Genomic DNA, 24,423 nt, shown 5'->3' on the forward strand with positions numbered 1-24,423 from the left:
GCCAAAACTAATATCTTGCGCCATCCTGCTCCAATAGCGTATTTTCGCATTTTTCTGCGCCAAATAGCGAATTTCGCTTCAGTATGCCCGAAATATCGGAAAGGACGGCAAAAAATTTTGTTCCCGCTAGCCACGAAACGTTTCTTTATGAGAAGAGCGTGTTTTATTCCACTATACTTAAACTATTGCCTTAAACTATGGGTCCCTGATCCATCCGGACAATATCGCGAAACCCGATATTGTCCGGAACTGAAGATGGTTTGCAATGCCTTTCAGCTTTAAAGTGCAAATTTGAGTGTTTCCGTTTAAAAGATAAGTCGTCACTGGAAGCAGCAGAAATTGCTGTAGTTGATTGTGATTGTGTTAAATCCTGATGTTTCGTGAAAAAAATTTCCATTCCGGTAGTAAAAAGCGCATGTCCGCCGAATTACGAATGTTAGTTTAGAAACTTTGCCGAATAACGAGCGTTAAATCACCAATGTTGCTCAATAACGAGCATTAAATCGTCAATCTCGCCAAATAGCGAGCGTTAAATCGTCAATCTTGCCAAATAGCGAGCGTCAGATCGGCAATCTCGCCATATAATGAGTGTTGAATCGCCAAACATCGAGTTGATTCTTCCGAAATTCTCTCCCATTTTGCAACAATTTCTTTCCAAGTTTCTTTCTTTCCATTAAAAACTTGTTTTAGCTCATTTGAAGTGCTGCTGTTCAAGGCAGCAAATAGTGCCCTCAGTAAGCAAAAATCATCTTAAATAGACGGGTGCAAAAAATTTTATGACAGCCGCTTTTTCAAACAAGGTGTCAAAAACCTAAAACACTAAAAACAAAAATCAAGCTGATGAATAGATGTTTGATAACAAAAGACAGTGCAGCTTTATTTTGAAAAGGGTTGAGGGTCAACGAAAATATTCTTGTTAATTTCACTGCTCCAATTTATAAATATCTGCTCCGAATCCCATATTTTGCTGCTCCAAAATTGCTCCAAATCCTGAATTTGCTGCTCCAAATCCTGAATTTGCTGCTCCAAAACGGCTCCGAATCCTGAATTTCGCTGCTCCAAGGATGCTCCAAAATGGACTTAGTCACTTCCCACCCCTGTATACCCAAGTCATGTTCAAATATATTCTATTGAAATATGTCTATTAAAATATATTTTTTAATTCCGATTTACAGCAGCTCTTTACTTGTCCTTCGGGAATTTCAGCAATAATTAACCGTTTAAAGGCCGAACTATGAACAAAATCACTCATTGTTTTGAAATTTGGAATTTGAAGTCCTTTTGCATGCCTATGCAAAGAAGATAAACTATTCTTCTTAAAGATCAACTTCGTAATTTGAAGAAAAAAATATTTTTCTTTGTTTTTCACGATGTTCCATTCATGGAACATTGGCACTTAGGGAAAGGTGAAAGCAGACAAACTTTTAGAGTACCCTATGGTTCAGTCTTGGTCCTATTTGGTATATGTATGAAATTGTGGATTTGTATAAAGCATAAAGATGCATACATACTCTCACGCTTATAGGATGCAGTTTTTCCCTTCATTTTTTGAATTTTAATATCTCGGGTGAATATTGTATGTAGAAATATGGAATTTTTGTTTTTTTCATCAGGAAAGACAGGATAACTTTCTCACTGGGTAATAAAAATATTATTTGTTTTCTTTTATTGGCAAGACAGCCACTTGCAACTTGAATGGCGTATTTGTGGTCTACACGTTATTTAAGTGGTGGTGTTGCTTTTTCAAACCAAGCACAACTCAGGTCTATTACCATGGGCATTTTACTACCTAGTGAGTTGTGCCGGAAGTGTAAGTGTGTGTACCTAAGTCTAATTGTGTATCTAGTCTTGTGTATGATTTTTAAGTTCTGCAATTTATATTTCAGAAGTGAAGTGAGCGAAGTGTAATTACCTGAATACTTGTACTAAACCGTACAAGAAGTAGGGATGGGACGAATAATGATTTGGCCGAATAGCTAAATACCGAATATTTGGTTGATGGTTTGGCCGAATACCAAATATTAATTTTCTTAAAATTAAATTATTGGTAATTTTAATTGATATTGGATTTAAATTATGCAATTAATCATTTAAATTGATATTAAAAACTACAGTAATTGAATTATTTTTAATATAATAGTGACAATCAAATTTAACGATATACGGTCAAACTTTGTTAATCCAAAGTCACTGGGGGAAAAGTTTGATTTTTCCAAAATTCTAATTAATCTATCCTAGATCTGCAAAAAGGTTACAAATTACAACTTGATCATCAACATTGACATGGGGGGATAAAGAAATAAAAGGGAGGATTATGGTTATAAATTATTGAAATTTTTATCTCAGTTATGAAACTTTCCCAATTTTAATTTTATAATTATAATTGACTAGCTATATATAATAACTATATGTATAACTATATAATACCTGGTGCTGCCTGAGTTTTCTTTAATGAGACTTTTTTGTACCACGTGATATCTCCCTCTTACTTTGAGGGACATGCAAACCCTGTCTAAGTTGACTAATATGTCGACTTCCTGCATGACTCATGAAATAAACAAATCCAGATTTAAAGAAACATAGAAATAAATTTTTTTTTTTTTTCCTTTTGGGGGGGGGGGGGGGGGCTAAGTATTTCGATCCCCTCCCTTAACTTCAAGTTATCCATCTGCCTATTTCAGCTTTCAAAAATGCTTAGTTAACGCTGTGGAATTTTTTCGATGTACTTTTTATGGGCCCATAATTAATTTTAAAATATCCTAACTCACATGATGAATTTATGCAGTTGAATACACTGGTGTAAGAAATTAAGAGAATTTGCAGACTTGGTCGATTATCTCTAGAACTTCTGTACCGATTTTAATGAAATTTGATGTGTACATACATTGGTACAATACAAAACAAATAACCATTCAATAATTGTAATACACACACACATGATCGTGCGTAACACTCGTTGGAATCAGAAGGTATGAAACAGCGGTTGCAGAATAAACAAAAAAAATGGGTTAATAGGGGGTATGGTCCCGTCTTACAGATATACAGGTCTCGCAGCGTGATTTCATACTTGAAATAAGGCAGTTTATCATTTCCTGTGGCAAGTGGCCCAACTCGTTCAGCAACGCTGTTTTCATTCTCTGGATGGTTCCCAGAGAGGGGTTGCGAGTTGCAATTGCCCTCCCCAGAGCATCTCAGACATGTTCTATAGAGTTAAGGTCTGGAGATCTGGCTGGCCAATCCATCCGTCGAATATCCTCACTCTCTAGAAAATCGTCGAGCAGAAGAGCTCTATGTGGCCTCGCGTTATCGTCCATTAAAATGAACTCAAAGCCAACTGCACCCCTGAAAAGGCGAACATAGGGCTCCAAGACCTCATCCCTATACCTCGCACCAGTCACAGTGCTTCTTTCAAAGACATGGAGAGGTGTGCTGCCATCCAACATGATGCCTGCCCAGACCATTAACCTCCTCTGCCAAAATTGTCGATTTCGCGGACATTGGAGGGTAGGTAGCGGGTCCCTGGTTCTCTCCATATGAACGTACGGCGAGAATCGGTGCTTAGGCTAAACCGGGACTCATCAGTGAAGAGAACGGTCGTCCATTGATCCATACTCCAATCTCTATGCTCTCTGCACCATGATAAACGGATTCTGCTGTCTGTAGAAGTGAGCGGGACGCAAACAGCAGGTCTTCTTGCAAACATCCCTCTCTCATGAAGTTTTTTGGAAACAGTCACCCTTGATACACGGGTTCCTGTGGCTGCATACAAGTCAGGAGAGAGCTGAGAAGCTGTAGCACTCCTTTTATGCCTCACTATAATTGACAAATGGCGCTCTTCTTTGGCTGTCATGACTCTTGGATGACCTTGCCCAGGCTTTCTCTATGGATCCGGTATCCTGGAACTGTTTCCATAAGTTACAGACAACGTTGGGCATTAAATTGAACTCTCTACAAATCTGGACTTGAGATTCCACAATTCCTCCCCACAATTTGCCGCCTCATTCCATCATCTAAACGTTGGTGGTTATTCATTTTTACTGTTACAATTTGAAATTAACCGATTGCTGCAGAATAACACCAAGAAATTCGCCGAGGTGTGCTTGCAAACGAAATGTGTCTTAACTTACGCGCGCTTATAAAGCCAGTTTCTCTACTGGCTCCGCCTACGCACACGTGTACGCTTACGTATTTGGCGTACAAGATTTGCATTTTTGTCTAGAAGCAGTGGTTTTACATTCAGTTCAGTTCTTTTCATGAAATTCGATAAAATATGCAAATTCTCTTAATTTATTTCACCAGTGTATCAAAAGACAATATAAAGACAATTTTCATGCTTGAGAAGATATACATAAAAAGTTGAAATCAATGAATATTCAACTCAAAAGTAGGCTTGGCTAATTACTTCATATTTAATCTCCTGGGCTTCATATATATCTAAGCAAACTCAATATTTCAAAAATCGAGAATTCTATACAATTTTTAAAATTATTGATGCGACAGAAAACTCCCATGAAATTTCCGCATTTCTACAGTAAAATCTGCAATTTAAATGCTGATTTCTATGAGGATCACCATTTTCCTGACCCTTGAAGCGATGATTATGACGTCTATTCAAAAACCCTCATTACTGAGAGTATTAAAAATGTGACAAACCATTATAAAGGCATAAATTATTATGCATATACTAACAGGATTAGAGAAGTGACAAACCATTGTAAAGGCATATACACGTCTGAAACGCATTGCTAGGAAACCACGGTAACCAAAGTAAACGTTCGTAAAGTGATTGTTAGGCTCAAAAATCATTGTGGCACGACAGTTTTTTGCCCATTTGGGGCATTTGCCCTGCTCTGACGAAATTTTAAGTAGCCTCTAGTAGTTCAAGTCGGGTCCCATTTGGTATATATGTAAAATTTGTTGACGAATCAATCTAAAATTGTAGATTTGTATAAAAAACACACTGATAGAAATTTTATATTGATCGTTTTTGTTGCACCATGGTCATTTTCTGCACGAGGGCTAATCAGACCGGGACCTACAATTTATTGCCGACTTTGAATGGCAGACTTGTTTTTTAAACTCATCGAGAGGTTGGTGTGCTAACCTCTTGATGGGGGACTCCCTGCGGTAGCAATTTTTTCTGTGGTCATGTCGCGTTTCTGTTTTACCCCTGTGTCAGGAAAGTTTTCTGACAAGGACACAAACTGGGTATCGAGCACGCGACACCTCTAAACATCCTTTGGTACTTTAGACGAGTATCTTATCGACCTGGGCTACCGTGGCCATCAATTTTATATATAGATTTTAGCTACTGTTCTGGAATAAACACTGCAGAATTTTTTGACCATGCTTAAAGCCAACAATTCATGATTATCATTTAAGGAACAGTTTTCCAAATTTCACTTGTCGTTCTTATGCTATCAGTGAAATACACTTTTGTTAACACATAATTTGTATTTTGACTATTAAAAAAAAATTCAGATTTTGAATGGTACACCTTGATCCATAGGTTCAACATAATTGATATGAAGTGGTACACGTTCTCTATGCACCCCAGCTAATCAATATCAAAATGAGCATTAAATTATCAAAGAAAGAATATAGAAAAAGAAAATATTAAAAGTTTTTAATTTTGAAAATTTTTTGTTTAACTGTGTTAACGGGGGTTAAATATAAAATTGTGTGACTGATTTTAGAATTTTTCCAAAGTAAATTTACTGATACAAAAATTATAAGTTTTTCCCTCCAACTTTGAATTATGTAAAACATTTGAATTAAACAAAAAATTTTAACATTTACTTAGATAGAAAACTCAAGGGAGGGAGTTCAAATTATTCAGAGTTAGAATAAATCAAGTTCTATTATTATATTGTATTTTGATATTACCCAAATAAAATTTTCACACTTGTCACAATTTTGCATCTAATTAAGAAAATGTCGACCATTATTTACTGTCAATTAGTAATGCATTATTAAATTTGCGACTTGTTTTCTTATTTTCCTCCTTTAACCGGTCAAGTGGGACCCCAAAGCAGAATGTGCCAAAATCTGCAATGGACGTCGCAGAACAATTAGCGTTACTGCAGAACAAGAATTTTAAGAAAAAGTGCAAAAAAAACACTATTACGTCTTTGGGGATTTTTACCGCAGAACATTTCCAGTCAGCTCAAGGCTCGTCGCAGAACAGTGCTAAAAATTCTGCTTTGGGGAAGTGGGAATGATGCATATATGGGTCAAATTGTTTCCAATCCTTGAGTGGTTTTGACAAATATATGGGTTGTGAATGAGAGATCTATTCCTTCCCCTTTACCTATTTTATTTTGAGTGACACCTTCAAACACCACCTAATCCTCAGTCATTCAAGTAAATGAAGCACTTGGTTGAAAAGTTACAATGAATTGGCCCTAGGTCATCACAGTGACTACCTTCTATATAGAACGAGGAGAGGGGAAACTGTCTTTCCACAGAGGAACTGTGTTTTCCCCCGCTTATATTCACAATATGCAAAAAGTGAAGCTGCACGTCAAAAAAAATTATTCCAAAAAATATTTTTTATTTTAAATTCTGTGAAATCTCTATAACAATACTCTGTGGTCCACAAAAAATATCTTTGTAGAGGGATTATCATTATATCAAGAGACAGCAGTTTGATATTAGGCTATAGGCATTGCTAAGTAAGACTTGAAAAAAATATCGTTGTAGAGGGATTTATCATTGTACCGAATATCATTGTAGCAAGATTTCACTGTATATAAACATTTAAATTAACGTATGCAATCCACCAAAACCCAAAAAAAAAGTTTATTGGCTGGAAGATAAAATTCAATTTTTTTTTTAGAATTTCATTTTTTAGAATTTATTCCAAGGTATATAGATTTAACTAGTGACTTGAACAATATTTCAACCATTTGTTAGTTTCTAGTTTCACACAACGATTATATTTTTTCACATATTTTAATCACATATGCAATATGTGAACTAGTCAAATCTATACACCTTGGACCTGCCAACTCTCCGGATTTAGGTGGGAGAAAACTCTGGATTTTTCATGCTTCCTCCCACTTGAGAGAATCTCTGTGTTTCTAGATTCCAAAAGTTGGTGCGTCTGCATATGACATTTTTTTTTATATATTGTGAAACCTTGCTACAATGATATTTTTTTCAAGTCTTGTTTGGAAGAGTCAATCTTGAACTGCTATGTCTCGATATAATGATTATCACACTACAGCTGTGTTTATTTTTTGGTCCGCAGAGTATCATTATATAGAGGATTCACTGAATGTAATGTATATATTACTGCCGAAGTCTAAAATTAGCCAGTTCACCCAGCCCTTATATATGGATCCCTATGATTTGGTCATCTCCACGTTGGCGTATTGTTTTGTGATAATTATGACAATTTATAATTATGATTAGCTACTGCAACTTGAACGATTAGCGGAATCAGAATATCAATATTTTTAAAGATTGATATCTTGGAATACCGATATCTCATGCACAGGGATCGATGTATAGGGGCCAAAAAAATTCTGAAATTCAGATATTTGCTGGGTCAACTGAACCAGCCGAAACATATATATATTGCTCAAAATTTCTGGGTAATCTGAACATACGTATGTGATTTTTTGGAGAATTCCCAAATCAGGTGGTGAGAACCACCTAAAAGTTTTTTTTGAAAAAAAATCACAAAATTAGACTCCTCAGAAGATGGTTGCAAAGTGTCAGAAATACTTTTTTTTTCTCTTTTGAAAGCAATAACAGTTCTTTGGGGTAACCACCAAAGAAAAAAAAGAAAAAAAGAAATGATAGATTTTACAGTCTACGTCAAAACGAAGATTTGCGTTATTTTAAAACATATAATATGGTCTTTTCGAAACATTGTGTTGCATGTTTAATTAATTTTCAAAGCAAAATTTATTGTTTTTCCAACATCTTATTTTGTTTTAAATTACGCAATAAATTTTTTTTTTTTTTTTTTTTTTTTTTGTGAAATTGAAAAGAAATTATACGGATGTTGGTTTGTCAAAATTTCAGAATTGATATTTTTCACTTACAGGAGTAAGAAAAGTTTGTGTTCAAGAGAAGCAAAACATTCATCAGAACTATTTCCCTCACACAAATTTGAGCATGAATTATAGAACCAAAGTTATAGCCCCCTGTTCTCTATATAAATCTACAATTTTTTATCTATCATCGCCAAATTTTTTGCGTATACCAAATGGGGCCCGACTTGAACTACTTTAAAAGTTCATCAAAGCGGGTAAATGCCTGAAATGGGCAAAAAACTGTTGGGCAACAATTATTACTGGGCCTCAACAATCTTTTTCGGAATGTTTACTTTGGTTACCATGGTTCTTGAACAATGCGTTTCAGACAAGCATGTGCCTTTATGATGGTTTCCCACTTTTTCAATCCTCCCGGGCAGCACCGAGTATTATGGCTTGTCCATGATAAGAAAAATTAAATTTCAGACAATCTAGTCACTGGGTACTTGAAAAAAAAAAAGTTATGTAATCTTTAATACCCTGTTACAATGTTGCTTTGCATTCATTGTGGAGCCAATAAACGCTTCTTTTCACCAATAAAATAAATGAGAAAGTACAGTATATATATATATATATATACAGTGAAAACATCAATATAACAATACTCAGCGGAACAAGAAAAAATATTGCTGTACAGGGTTTATCGTTATATCGAGAAACAGCAGTTTAACATTAGAGTGTAGACATTTCCAAACAATACTTGAAAAAAATATTGTTATAGAGGGATTTATCGTATCAAGTGTTGTGTTAGCGAGGTTTCACTGAAATAAGCAAAATGAACTTTTTCCAAATATGAGCAGGACAGGGAGAAAAAAAAAAAAATAGCCAATACTGTAACGAGAAAAGGTACTGATGTTGAGTGTGTATTAGTAAAGAATGGAGAATCACTTAATGGGCATAGACAACCTATCACTCCGACAAACCCTTCCAACCACGCCGCCTCTGTTGTCCTGCATATTAGATGGGGGAGGGGGGGGGGAAAATAGCACTACTTTGAGATAAGGAATCTCTGCCACTCCAGAAATGGAAGTAGAAAACTTAAACCACTCAATTGCTTAAATGTTCTTGGCCTCTTTCAGTAGATTAATGTGTTTCTTGTCTAGATACATGCTTCAGTTAATGAACTTGTTTATGCTTACTTCCAACTTATTGCAGTAGGATTTTATTTTCAGTTTCAGGTTTCTTTTTCACCATCCTGAAATTCATCCTGACATAGCCTCTCTAAGGCCCCTTTCACACGGAGCGGATGCGGAAGCGGGTCCGCATACCCTTTCACACGAGCACTGAAGATGCGGGTGTTTCGCCCGCATCTTTAGGTTGAAATTCGTGCATAAAAACTATTTTTTCGCAATTTTTGTAACTGTTTTTCTCCTTCACCCCTGATTCAGTGCCCATATGCAGCCTAGAGGTATTCTTTGGTGGTTTAGTCTAGAGCCACATAGAATATGGGAATAAAGATATCTTCATTCCGATCCTCACAAGTAGTCGATGGGAGAAAATGTCTTAAAATATTTTCAAAAGATTTTGAAAACAAATCTGTCTTTCCGGAAAAATATGAAAGAAAAATTCCAAAAACATCCAATGTTCGAAAAATCCAATCCAAAAACATCCGAAACTAATATGTTCCTAAAAAAAAAATTCAGGAGATATCAAAGAATTTGCAAGTAGAAAAAAAGGGGAGGGGTGGGGACGTTCAAAATGTCTGTGCTTAGAAATATTCACATCACAATTCTGTCTTAGGCCGGGATTACAGTATAAAAGTTTTATAAAAGTTAGTTTATAAAACTTGAAAAATGCAACCGATAGGCCGATCAGTTAAGTTCGCTCGAATGTAACAGATGTGTTTATTGATTACATTTTTCAAGTTTTATAGTGTAATACCAGCCTTAGGCCGGGATTACACTATAAAAGTTTTGTAAAAGCTCTTTGATAAAACGTGAAAAATTCAACCAATATTATCTTATTGGTTGAATTTTTTGAATGCAAAATGTGTGTGCGTGTGTGCACCGGTTGCATTTTCTGGAATGCAACCGATGCGCCTTTGGTTGAATTTTTCAACTTTCATAAAAGTTCTTTTATAAAACTTTATAGTATAATCCCGGCCGGATTACACTATAAAAATTTTATAACAATTATTTAAAAAAAAGCAACTAATAAATTTATCGGTTGCATTAGAGCAAATGCAACCAATAAATTTATTAGTTGCTTTTTTCAAGTTTTATAAAATAACTTTCATAAACCTTTTATAGTGAAATCCCATCCTTAGATTAGTCATTTCTGAAATATAAAATTTCATTTTTTAAGTTTATAGACTGAATATTGAGTAAAATATACTTGTAGGTATCGGGGGAACCACCAAAAATATTCAAGTGCTAGGGTCTTCAAACGACTTAATCTGGCCCTGAGTGAACGTCGTACGGGGATAACGTTGTTTAATAAAAGTATTTTTTTTAAAGTTTAAAAAAATTAACAGATTAAAAATTTAAAAAAATAACAAATATTTAAAATAATATTTCAGATATTCATATTTTTAAATAATTTTAAAAATTTAAAAAGAAAAAAATTAAAATTTTTAAATTAAATTTTAAAGTTATTAAAGTATGTAGTCAATTAAATATTCGTAATGAACAGAACGGCTTATAATTTTGGTCCCGTCAGTGGCCCTTGTTGGCAGGTTTTATTGTATAAAATTGTGAAATATGGACAAAAGGCAGTTAAAGTTGCTATATCTCAATCTCAGAAGGAAACGAAGGGATACACGTATGTAGGTACATTATATTAATGAGCAGGGACCATCATATGGTGTTTTTAAGGGTATTTATGGCAAATAATTGAAAAAATTCCGTGAAAAATCACCTTCAAAAAGTAGCCAAAGATGCGGACGAATTCGCTCCGCATCCGCATCGTCTGAATAGCCCCGAATAAACCTATTGTCAAAACTTCTATGTGCGGATGCGGAGCCCGCACTTAGGTTTTGACACATGCGGACGACGTCCGGACCCGCATGAACATTTCCTAGGTGCGGAGATTTTTCGGCTCGTCTGAAAGGCGCAGTATATTCCAATTGTTAAAACTTCTTCCGGACCCGCATCCGCATCCGCTCCGTGTGAAAGGGCCCTAATAGAAAGGGATATACAAATTCATTTTTTACACCATACAATAAAATATATTAAGCTAATAATTAATTTATGTGAGAAATTCCAGTTAAGTTTTTTAAATGCGTTTTTTTTCTTGGATTTACACATATTTGGCGAAACCAAATATTTGGTAAAAAGGCAGAATACTGAATAGTGACGGAATATTCATCCCATCTCTGATTAGAAGTATATACCTGCAGGATCAGTGGTTCGCCAATAAATAGTGGTGCCAGTTGTCTGCTATGCACCCTGTATATTTATCTAAATGGAAAGATATATCTTTTTATGGCATGTGTTCTGTAATGTCAAATTTATTTTTAATTTTGCAGTCTTGGGTATGCATTCCAAGTAGCTTCAAAACTGCAAGGTGATCTCAAGCAGTTTTTCGAAAGGATTGAGGATGTCATTGTGCAAGCAGATGAACTTGATGGAAAGTATTTGCAGGTAATGTTGAGCTTATATTCCTTTGTTCAGGGAATGGAATTTAAAAAAAAGAGAAAAAATGAACATAACTTCGACAACAAGGTATCAAATAAAGTAATTCTTGATTGGGTTAAATAGTGATTAGAGAGTAGAATTTTTCTAAAAATAGGCACAACAATTAATAATTACCATAACAGTAGACCATAGTTATTTTTATTTTTTCGTCTATAGTTTGTTTCAGGTTAACTTTGCAGTGAAGAGAAAGGTAGAGAGTGTATTCCTTCACCGCAAATTATAGTTCCCATACATCGGAGGTTTATGATGATCATTTATATAGAATATTTCAAATTTTTTTATGATTTTGAAAAAGATATGGAAAAAATACCGTTTTGAACTAATGTATATTCATTTAAAATTTTTAAATTAGAAAAAATATTGGTTACCATTATCAAAAATCCATGGCGAGCTCAAGAACATTTTGGCGCGATTTCCAAGAAATTTTCCCCGCCAATATTACTATCGTGCTTTTTTTTGGTTGCACAGTTATATATATATATTATATCGTCATTTCGTTGAATTTTCCGATACAATTTTTCATTCAGTTTTGCATGTAGTTATAGGCCTACACAGCCAGACGAATATTCAATTAGTTTTTTTTTTCTCCTGAAAATAACCTTCAACGAATTCAGATATTCACTCATAGATTACAGGAAGTGTCCCTCTTTCACGACAGCACCGATACCGTTGTGAGAGGCTCTCTATGGGTGTAGGTTACAGTTCCAGGCAACTCCCTTTTTTTATATCTATTTCTTGCTGTGTTCGTAGGATAGGGGTGGTTTCTGAATTCCAATAGCGGAGGGTGTTGACATAAGCAATGTCTCTTTTTCACCCACACCAACGCTGTCTTCTCCCCCACGTCTCTCCAGATAAATATAAATAAGCAAGAGAGAGACCCACAATGGTGTAGGCTTGCAGTGTATTTTTTCTTTCTGTGACAATTGTATCTTTCTTTTCACCAGAGATAGACACGCTAAAACGTTCTCCGTTCTTTTTGGCAATAATTGAAAAAGAAGAGGAATTTCGGATTGCAGATGGCCTGATGGAACACATGTTGGAACAACAACAATTAATAAGTAATAGAGAATCCGATAGTTCTACAACTTCAAGTGAGGATTCCATAGAATTGGAATCCATAAAAAATGACTAAAACTGTAGTGATAACAAGTGGCATCGACGTATATGCGTTCGGGTGGGTGAGCAACGGAAACTTCGGCAAGAAAAAAGAGTAAAATAATTCTAAATTTTTCTGTATCATTATTATTTGGGGCTATTCCTAAATTCAAACGTGAAAACCAGGTTAATAGGAGTTAAGATACTTTTCAATAAAAAAAAAATGATTTCAAAAACCGCACTTTAATTTCTAGCTAATTTTTTGTTACTGACTGCAATTTTTTCTAATTTTTAAAAAATATTTTTTTCTGCGAGATTGGCAAGAATCAACCGTACCTTACAGAGGCAGTGTATCGATACATAGGTTAAGAGGCTTTCATTGCCATGGAAACGAGTGATGCGGTTCCCTCTTAGCTTCCTCTTCACTACAAAGTTAACCTGAAACAGACTATAGTGCAGTGAAAACCATTACATTACACTAAGCTGCAGCTAGGAAGGAAAATTTACTCTTCCATTGATTTTGAGGTAGAAATTTTTTTATTGAGAGTAGCAAATCTCTGAAATTCCTTTTATTATCATTGAAGCACAGGGTTTCCTAACCTGTTATATTGGACCACTGGAAGAATATATGTATGAAATTATGTAGATTTAAAACCCAGGTTCCTAGTCCAATACACATTTAGAAAAGAAATGATGACTTACGACAAGAAAAGAATCATGTAACAGTTGAATTTCAATAGCATTTCATATTTAATCAAAGAATCATGAAAAGAACGATTTATATATTTCAATAAGAAAAAAGTCAAATATAAAACCAAACATCACAATACCAAATTCTACATATTATACAGACAGAATACTATATGTTAAATTATAATATTTTTAACTTGATGTTGAAATAACTCTTCTTTTAAACACTTATTATATTTAATTTTGCCATCTCCCCCCTGTTAATTTTGCATGGTTTGGCCGTTAATTAAACCTCCATAATTTACTTATAATGTAGTAAGAATTTCTTTCCTACCTTTTTCTGTATCCTCATTGTCCAATGGTAGTTACATTCGATGTCTACAAAAACTACCACTCAAAAGCTCATTTTTGAGTGCCTTCAATATTCAAAAATTCTCAAAAGGTAAGTTTGAGGGGCACCAACCCCCCTTCTCCCATTGGTAGTCCAGTTTCAAAGAAAGATCTATCTATTGGATGATGAGGATTACGTAGGTACAAATTAGTATTAATATTGACATCATTGGTCAAGTTCATCTCCTACGATCTATCGAAGCATATGGGAGGAAGACGTTTTCTGTGTGGGGGGGGGGGGGTCAGAAAAGGCACATAACCCCATGGAAGGGATGCGTAAAAATAGATGAAATAAAGCCATAAAGTCAATTGCCTGCAGGTGGCAATACAATGGTCAAGAGATAGGTTTCAGTATTAGGCCGGGACCTGACTACGGCGCGGTTGCAGGCGGTTGACGTTGGGGGGGGGCGGAAGGCATCATCTATAGTTTTATTCTGTCAACGCACAGATACAACTGCAACGGCTGAGCGCGGTTTTTTCAACCGAGAAAATCCACATTTCTTTTGGACGGTTGGGGTAACCGGAAAGCTGCCATCATGTATTGCAAAGGTTTGAACACCCTGATGACGGTTCGACTGGACCTGCGGTTGCTCTCTTCCATTGTCTATTAAGTGGTTTGACAAGGAGGGTGATGGGATTTCGGATGCACTGAACAAAGGAATTGCTCTCCTTCTCAGGTTGCCATAAAAATAAGGGGAAAAGACAAATTCGAAGAACTGTATGGTGAAGTTCTATTCGACAGAAGCTAATTCTTTGTGTGGCGCTTTTGCACTGATAACAGTAAAAAAAACCAATGAAGAAAAAATTAAATTTTTCTAACTAATGAAATTTTTTTGCTTTCTTACATGAGCATACATTAAAACTCGGTTATCATGACATTCATAAACTAACGTGATTACGCTAAAACCGAGATGTATATTTTAGAACACTTGAATGAAATGCATTGGATCCCGATTATAGCGTTTTAGCAAAAAACCAATTAGTTACCTCATCCAAAAAAGTACAAATTGCCAGGAGGCCCAACCATTTCTAATAAATTCATAAATTATCAGAAATAAAAATAATTAGACATCTGAAGGAATAAATTTTTATATTTGCAACTTTTTCAATTTTCAATATATTCAAGTGAAATTTTCACTAAAGTGTTCACAGAAACATACAGAATATAAATAAAAATAATTCAAGCATTTGAAATTTATATGCAGAAAAATTATGTAAACTTTGTTTTTGTGGAATTTTTCGTTAGAAAAAATACAATTTTTCAAACACATTTTTAGACCAGAGGCACAGCAGTTACCAAAACAACTTTTATTTAAAATTTTTCCTAAATATATGAAGTAAAATACTGGAGAAAAAAATGTTTTTTTGAATGTTAATATGTTTATTATGGCTTGCAACAGAAAATTCACTGGATCGCTCCGATTTCAAATCATTCAACTAGATACTGAAATCATCCCGGATTCCAATTATTATTTTTTGTTTATTGCTTCTACCATCCTTGTTGACCATGCAAAATTTCATGTGCATGTCTCAAACTTTTTGAGAAAAAAATGTTTTCTAACCCCATGTCTAAGGTTATTTATGAAAATATATCATAACTTTGTAGATTTTCATTACATTCAAATGAAATTTCCACTAAAATGCTGACAAAAAAATAAAGATTATGACTAGGAAAGAAAATTTAACCCTTTGCATTAAAAAATTAGATTGCAAAAAAAATTGTTGAAATTTAATTTTTGATTCTTTTTATAATAAAAACACAATGGCTTACCTTTGCTTTTTCATTTACAAAAGCTCTCCTGCTTTTTGCATAGCATATTCAGTGAACTCTTCAGATTTTTTTTCCTTGTTCCCCTTTTCCTAAAGCAGGGGCCAGTGTTGAAATTTGCAGTTTTCCCCTTGTTTTGATGGTTAAATTGAGTCTTATTTCTAATTAACTTTATCGAAATAATCATATTTGCTTTCTGTTTAATATGTTCATTAAGTGTGCTTTGAGATTCATTTTCCGGCAATTCTTCAAAAACTGTACAAACCTTTGATTTTAAAGTGTTACAAGCAGATTCAACTTTTTTTTTTTGGCATTGTTTGACTTGCACTGTGGAGCTACCCTATGAAGTTTAATTGGTTTCTTGTTTAGTAATTGACATTTTTCAAGTTACTTCTCTACATTACTATCACTGTTCATCTCTTCACAGTATTCAGTTTCTTCACCTAATTTGTTGTTTATATTTACTGTCCGTACAGACATGGCATATTTTTTGCTTTGGAACTGATTTTGTACCACCATTTATTTTATTTATACATGCAAAATGCAAGTTTGCTATCCTTAAACCTTTTTTTTGTTTTTTTTTGTTACGATGTTTAAAAGGACTGAAGCATGCTTTCAGATATATTTCATACTTTGAGAAAAAAGCTCTATGATGCTTAAACACACAGTAGATAAATGTTCAGAACTTGCTCCAGATCAAAAGATTGATGTCCAATGATGTAATGGGTAACAGATTTTACACTTTTGTATAACACTTTTCATGACAGTCAGATCCAGTTTGTTTTCCAACACTATAAATTTCGTGTCTTTTCTGACATTTTACTTTGAATTCCAAAACGATATAAAATATTAAGCTCAAATGGAAATTGTGTTATCATAAGGAAAATTTGCTAACCCTGGAGTAGGCTACTCTATGGGGCACATTCTGTCTTTAGCAAGCTCATAATTGAGACTTGCATCATTTGATTGGGGGGGGGGGCAGTTTAGTTCTAACACTTTTGTTTTAGTTTCCTCAATGAAGCAGCAGCAGTTACTTTATCATCACCTGCTGGGATGATAAAGTCTTATAATTAAATAAGACACCAGCTGCCCTCTGAAGGACAAAGACCAGTGTGTTTATATCTTCACAAGCTATTATTTTTTACAATCATCATAACAAGAAACATCACATCTAATATATCACCCCCAGGCATTATATACTCTAGGTTTCAATTCTACTCTCTTCCATCTGCCTCAGCTACAACAATTTGGTTGCAGCTGATAATTATTTCATTCCTCATATTCTGGCTTTTTATCAGCAATTTTAAATCATTTCTTGGGAAAAATATATAGAGGCCTGTGCTAAATATTATAACGTAGATTTTTTTTTTTCACACAAATTTAACCATTTCATATTTATCATATACATTAAATAGTGTCTCTCTTCCTGAGCATGCAAAAAAGAGCGTAATTCCATCAAATGCCATTTCGTCACTGATCTATGGCCCACCCAAAGTGCACAAACCAACACTATCTCTCCGTCCCGTAGTCTCTAACATTGGTAAAGCGTCATACAAGCTTGCTAAATTCCTCGTCCCAATTCTCTCTCCACTCACTAAATCAAATAATGATACAGTTAGAAATTCATCTAGCTTCGCTCACATAATAATACGTACAATTGAACCCAAACAGCTCAACATGGTGTCTTTTGACGTAGTGTCAATGTTTACTAACATTTCCATAGTTGGTAGTATCAGTTGTCTAGAAAGACGAGTTAAAACCCACAAATTTTCACAGCCTGAAGTAGAAGAAATTTGCTATCTCACCTTCACATGTATCTCACAAACAGCCTTCAGTTTCGATGACAAGTTTTACACCCAGACAGATGGTCTAGCAATGATCAATCCCATCTCGCCGATTTTGTGTGATATATATAGACAATTTTGAGAGTAAGCTATTGAACGTTGTGCCCTTCTCATTTTATCGAAGATACGTGGACGATACTTTTGTGCTTTGGGATAAATATATAAAAATTATATTGGGTTTTATGCTAATATAAATGAAGAACAATTAAAGCATGTTATAAGGGATTTAAAGGAAAATAAAGCAAGTTGTTATGATGGATTGCCCCACCCCCGCTTAAAATGATTAAAATAATTGTGAAATAACATTTACATGCAACAAAAAATTTAATCGATCATTCTGTATTGAATGGAATCATCTACCATGATTTGAAATACTCTCTAGTCCATCTCATATATAAAGCAAGAGATAGTAATGATTTGACAAATTTCAGACCAATATCAATACTTCCAGTCTTCTCAAAAATAATTGAAACATTTATAACAAAAAAACCAGCGTCAGCCGGCGCCATTGAAAAGGGCTCAGGCAAACTGTCCAGACAGACTGGGGGGGGGGGGGACAATTTGAGAAACCACAGTTCTGACATCACGTATCACTGTGCTGGCAGCTGGTGTTAATGCGAACATTGACACATCAGACTGTGAATTTGAAAGGTGGTCAGAAAATTGAAGGCCTAATCTATTCCGGAGCCCAGATCTCAGTAGTTAGATCGGATGGATTTGGTTGAAATCAACCAAGGCCATGGGAAAAGTAGGATCAAGTCCTTTTGGTGCAAGCGAGATGGTTCCCCCCCCCCCCCGAAAATATATGCAATTAAGACTAGCTGTGGCAAACACGGGTACATGCTGATTACTTCCGCAATGTTGAGTCGCTTGATAAATAGAATGTTGATATTTAAGACAGCACATTCGACGTACTCTAGGGAAATTTACAAGTTCCAAGTCCAATCAATGAGCCAAGTCATGAGGACAATATGGGTGCCTCATCTGCTGCCAATCACAAACAGAAGGCCAAGTCTGCTGGCAACAATAACAATAATTTAATCAATATGCCTAACAAAGAACTTGAACTTGATCATCTCCCAAGTCGAGAACTACTTCATCGCCATGGAGGACAAACTTCTTGCTGAAGCATATTCAGAGGGACAAAGAAGGCTACATAAGCCTGAAGTTGGTCTCATCCTTCAGGAAGGTCATGACCCTGACCAAGAACTGGAGGGTCGTCCAGTACTGTCTCAGGAACTCAAACTCAACAGAGAAGACAACAAATTGCACTGGATCATGCTCATACTTGCTTTCAAGGAGACCAGCTGCTCTAAAATGATCCTGGTCTTCAACATGCTGTCCAAGGAAGTGACGACCCAATCAGTGTCGCAGTTCTTGTCAACGACGTGACACTTGTCAATCCGGGATCCAAGATACCAGATGTCTGCTTGAAGTGCTGTCTTGATGCATAGGCCCACCCGGGCACAGCCCAGGGACTTCACAAAAATGAGATGCGGTTGAAATTTTCTAGAATTTTTAAGGTAAAGCCTCAGAAAAACCACTTGGCCTGGGAGGTTCATGATGCTCTTAAGACAGCCCTGAGCTGCCTCCACGTCAACGGGGACCTGGTGAAGAAGACATTCTCTCTTGTCGAATACAAGACCTACGAAAACGTTCAGGGAGCAATCGCCAATGAAAGTGGCTGTCACCTCTCCTCTCAGTTGTGTACAAGACCAATCGGGGCAAGTCTTCACAGCTCAAGAAAATGAACTCAAAACAATACGACAGAAATCCAATCAATGGCGCTGAACCAGTTCCACTTTAGGCAGGAATTGTCCAAGCAGTGTATGTGTGCCTGACTGGCGATTGTCTTTGCATCTATTTGCCAACAGAGCTCCGAACCAGTAGTTGAAGACAGAGAAACACAAAAGCCAACCGGCTGTCTTCGATCACCAACAATGGCTTGCCCAGGGCAGGAAAAGGTCACCCTTTCCTTACACAGCGCTCACCTGCGGGATAATGTGATTTGTTGGCGCAAGGGACCATCGGGTTCCACCAACCTCATGGTTACCATCATCCACATCCTGCATACGGGCCTGTTATGCAGCCTGAAACTGAAATTACTGACGTCATCAAGGGTTATCAGATATGCCACTGTACTCTAATTTACATGGGTCCCGGGACCCAGGTTATTCAAAAATCTGGGTCCTTTTTGAGTGAAAGTGGGTTCCTCTTAAAAAAAATTTACCTTGAAAAAATTATGCCCTCATAATTTACTGGTATATCTATGAATTTTCTTCCAGCATGCCCCAGGTCTTTCATCACCTGCTTATATTTCTTCGTTGAGACTGAGCGCTGGGCCATGTTCTGGGTAGGAGAAGACGGTATCTGTGTGAATCAAGTATTATTCATTACCAGAGTTTGCCCTCACTTTTTATCAATTGTAGCAATTTGGCTAATCAGATGGAAAAGGTTGTAACCAAATCAGAGAGAACTTTAGCCAAATTAATGTGTCATATAAAATGTGGATTCCAAAACAACTTATATCAAGATGAAAATATAAATCAAAATGCAAATCATGTATAAATAAAAATTGTTTAGTATAAAATGTAAATTGTAGTACAAAAATATTTTAGTTCTCAAGAATTTGCAGAGATTTTTTTTTTTTGCTGTCCACAATTCAAAAGCATTTTCAAAATTCAATTGTTGCCTGCTGCTACCATTAACAGGAACAGAAATACTGTTATTTATATTTTTTACATTTATTCTGTTCCGCAACTGTGTTTTAATGAGGTTCATGATATTGAGGCAGAGATAGCACTCCACTATAATTTACCTGTGTCCCGTGACCTAGGTTGTTAGCAAAATCTGGATTCTTTTCAAGAGTGAAAGTGGGTTCCTCTCAAAAAAAAAAAAAAAAGCTGGTCTCAACACTCCCCACCCCCATCATTTACAGTGAATCAATCAAATAATTGATTTCTGTAAACAAGTTTAATCCAAAGATTTAGAGGAAGTGCATGAAATCCGTCTCCTGTCGTAAATTTGCCCCCCCCCCTAATTTAGATGTACAGAGCTGATATCTTGCGAAAGTTCCAGAAAACTCTTCAGACCCATTCAGCTGACTACTTGCAGTGATGCAGTTGCTTTGTTCTCTTCACATTCACACTTAACTTTTTTCTTTTGAAATATTATTTGTTATAACTTGTTAGTGTAACTTTGAATAGTTATATTTATGCCTTACGAAAAGTTTTTTCATCAATTAGTGATTGATGATTATAGATCGCTAATTGACTATTGTGTTGCATATTCATCATAGTCGTGTAGCTGTAGTCGTTTAGTCCAGAACAGTCACAATTTTTGCTATAGCTGAATTCCTAAATTCGTCCCCTCTGAGTATCAGAGGGGAACTCTTTTTTTTTTTTTCCTGACTACTTATATTCATTTTGATTCGTGTATGATCACATGTCGACATTTTGATACTGTGTTTAACACTTCTATGTCTTATGCATGAAGAAAAGCTAATTATATATATACAGTAGGGTGGCCCTTATTTTTTTGAGTTTTAATTTCAGTTCATTCCCCCCCCCATTTTTTTTCCCCTATTTTATTCCAAGAAACAATTAGAGACCTCATTTGTTTAAATCAGAGGCTGGGAACCCGTGCCTCATCACGGTAAAAGTGGAAAGCCAATGAGTGCCAAAGCGCTTCAAGGTAAAGCATTGTTACTTCAACAGTGAAGCAAGTCATAAGCTTCTGCCAAAGCTGGAGGGATGAAAACTACTATAACACACTAAAACTACTGCAACTAGAGCCTGGAAGTTTAAGCATTAAAAATAGTCGAAATAGGCAGTCAAAAGGCACTAAAAATGCCTAAAATATATGCACTATAAAATAAATAATGTAATGTAAAATAAATAATGCACTATAAAAAGGCATTTATAATTTTTGGAAGGAAGAAAAAATAACTAAAAACAAAAGTATTAGGGGTCCAAAAACTATATAAAGCTGAAAAATTGGTTGCACTTAGTCCATCTATTGCTTTAATTATGGTTTAGAAAAATTGTATTATTATCCAAGTTAAATTGAATTCAAGCCCAAAATATGATAGTAGACCCTCAAGATTAGGCCAATTCCAGGGCCACCATTACCAGATGCGGAGCCGGTAGAGCAAATTATCTGTAGGGCTCCTACGAGTTACGAATAATCCTTGTTCATTTGTTGTATTACTATGGATAATCTTTGTCATTTCTGTAGTTGAGACATGGTTATTTTGTAAAAAAAAAAAAATATATATATTTTATAACATATGCAGGACTTTTTCAAGAGCGGGGCCCAGTGTGGCCGCATCCGTCACACACAAGAGACGATTCTGGTCAATTCAAATACAAATACAACGCCACAACAGGCAAACTGCCCAACGAGGTGGCTGACTTAAGAACATCATGGATCCCCGAGCCATTTTTTGGAGGCCCTACCTACTACTGCTACACCACACATGCACCCCCCCCCCCCCCCGCGGAACCCCCAACGAATCGGTACATGCGGGAATGTGCGTGTACGTGTAGTGAAACCTGACGTGAAGTTATTTTTGTTTCTCTGAAATGCTTGTTATGTGTAGTGCTGCCATCTGCCACCAGTTTTTCTAACTATGAGTGAAGTGTTATGATTGAATGATTTATCGTTGTAGGACTGCTGCTCTCTGTGGCGAGACTTTTTAACGGGGAGATCGGCTCGCATTTGCGCCTTGAAGTTGGGAACCACAGAAAACCAACTTCAGCCGACCACCACTGTGGGGTTCGAACCCGGATCCTCGCATCGCGAGTCCGTCACTATAACCACTCGACCACCACAGCGGCAGTCAGTGTCAGTCTTCAGTCTTCTTCAAACCGAGCACAACTCAGATATATCGCCATGGTGATTGGCAGTGCATTTATGGTAAAAAAAAATTAAATTGAAACAACATCTGCCACAGAGCCCTCTATGCTCTTACTCTGCTTTGTGTGAGCCAATTGATAACCTCTTGGGGCTGTCATCAGTCAGCTATATACAGGGTGATTATAAAAAAAACTATCCCGACATATGCGCCATTAACTATCATACCATTCACAGAAACTGAATGAAATTTTGGCATAAGGTATTTTGATGTATGCGCTCAAGAATGATATGGAAAACAACAGTGTCACTCTAACAGTTACGGTTACAGCGAGAAAGTTTCGAAAATATCAAATGGCAACACCAAGTTTTTTGTATTGGAATGTGATCTCCATTGTGAAAAACCCTAAATAGCGTTGGAATGGCACCTGTAGCACGAAAATCACCGGCGGTAGATAGGCTAAAAGTGAGGACAACCAATAAGGACAGAGAAGCAGCATAAAATAAAGCATTTTATTGTGTTTCACAAATTTTCCACATGACCTTGTGGAGGACTAATCAGGCTGGGATCTCAGCCGAAGAAACGGTGTGACGAATGAAACGAACATTAATGCTCTGGTGCACGGCAAAGTCCTTTTTACTTTTTCCTTGCCTAGCTCCGGGGATTTTCGTGCTACAGGTGCCATTCCAACGCTATTTAGTGTTTTTCAGTATGGAGATCACATTCCAATACAAAAAACTTGGTGTTGCCATTTGATATTTTCGAAATTTTCTCACTGTAACCGTAACTGTTAGAGTGACACTGTTGTTTTCCATGTCATTCTTGAGCGCATACCTCAAAATACCTTATGCCAAAATTTCATTCAGTTTCTGTGAATGGTATGATAGTTAAGGGCCCATATGTCGGGATAGTTTTTTTATAATCACCCCGTATATACAATGCAGTCAGCTAGACATGGGAAGCATGTGGAGAAACAAAAATTTATAATTTTCCTCTGCTTTCCTTACAGACTTTGTTGATTTGAAACAAAATCATTCACGTCTAGCGCCATCCGGTCAAAGCAAAGCTAATGCATGGCAACACTACTATTGCAGATCACTTATATGCATCTAAATGGGACTTTAAAGGGGAGGGGGCTTTTTGATGATAACTAATACTGACTGTTAGAAAATTTTAAACAGTGCAATACTTTTGAAGTTCTCAGTGTTCAAAATATCCAAGTTTTATAGATTATGGCCTCTGAAATTCACTAATAAACTTTAAACTATGTTAAAATAGGTATTTATGGCACGGAAATTTCAAAAATGACATTTTCACAAAAAAAGTTTGAAAATAGACAAAAAAATAAAAGCATTTATATTGCATTTTGCCTAAACTTCTGGGCTCTAACTTCCCTTTTTCTTCTCTCTTATGGCATCCATTACTTATTTTACCCTTCCCACGTGGTTGCTTTTTCCTGTCTCATTTCAATTTCAAAAAATTTTACCTTCTTTTTAAAATTAATTTATCAAAAGGCCCTTCTCAAGGCTAAATTACTTAGTATTATTTTTTACTATGATATTTTTTTTGGAGTTTATGCACTTTCTTTCTCCTTTATTTCATCTGGATTCCAATGCTTATTGAGGCAGTTTATTCTTCAAGCACCTTGGTGGGTGCAGGCAGTGAATTGTTCGTTCATGTGGTGCTCCACCTTCAGCCAGCCTCTCGCCCTCAGTCTGCTCTAGTTGCTGTCCGAGCCAACTACGAGTGTAATTATAGCTTCTAACAGAAGCGGTGATTGAGATATTTTTTTAATTGGCAGTAAGTGTCAGTTTAAAAAGTCAGTTTTCAAATCGCCGGAAGCAAACATCCATATAACAGGCAAATACTATCGTGCTATTTTATAGTTTACGGGAGGTTAGTTAAACTGTCCCTAAGGGAAAGTGCCAATGTAGTAGTGCACGAATGCCTCATTTTTTGGGAGAAGGCAAGGATTATTACAAGAACGATACCTCATTGTGCAGAAAAAATTATGAATATTTACTCTTATTGGCGCAATCTTCAAAAAATGCCCGCTGTACATCAGACACGCAGAAAGAACATGAACGTAAGTTTATATCAA

At 35.9% G+C, this 24,423-nt stretch overlaps 1 protein-coding gene across 3 annotated transcripts in view; it reads left to right on the plus strand.

The window, feature by feature from the left end:
- OstDelta (oligosaccharide transferase delta subunit) overlaps nt 1–24,423 on the plus strand; it is a 329,525-nt gene that overhangs the window by 87,905 nt on the left and 217,197 nt on the right. For all 3 annotated transcript variants that reach the window (XM_089236493.1, XM_089236492.1, XM_089236491.1), the window contains exon 6: nt 11,512–11,626. In XM_089236493.1, the coding sequence (XP_089092619.1) occupies nt 11,512–11,626 (115 nt within the window). The remainder of the gene's footprint in view (nt 1–11,511; nt 11,627–24,423) is intronic.

The sequence above is a fragment of the Pholcus phalangioides genome, unplaced genomic scaffold (assembly GCF_987345545.1).
Source record: "Pholcus phalangioides strain wild (caught in Gottingen) unplaced genomic scaffold, Ppha-v1.0 ptg000009l_1, whole genome shotgun sequence".
In the NCBI taxonomy this organism is placed as follows: Eukaryota; Metazoa; Arthropoda; class Arachnida; order Araneae; family Pholcidae; genus Pholcus; species Pholcus phalangioides.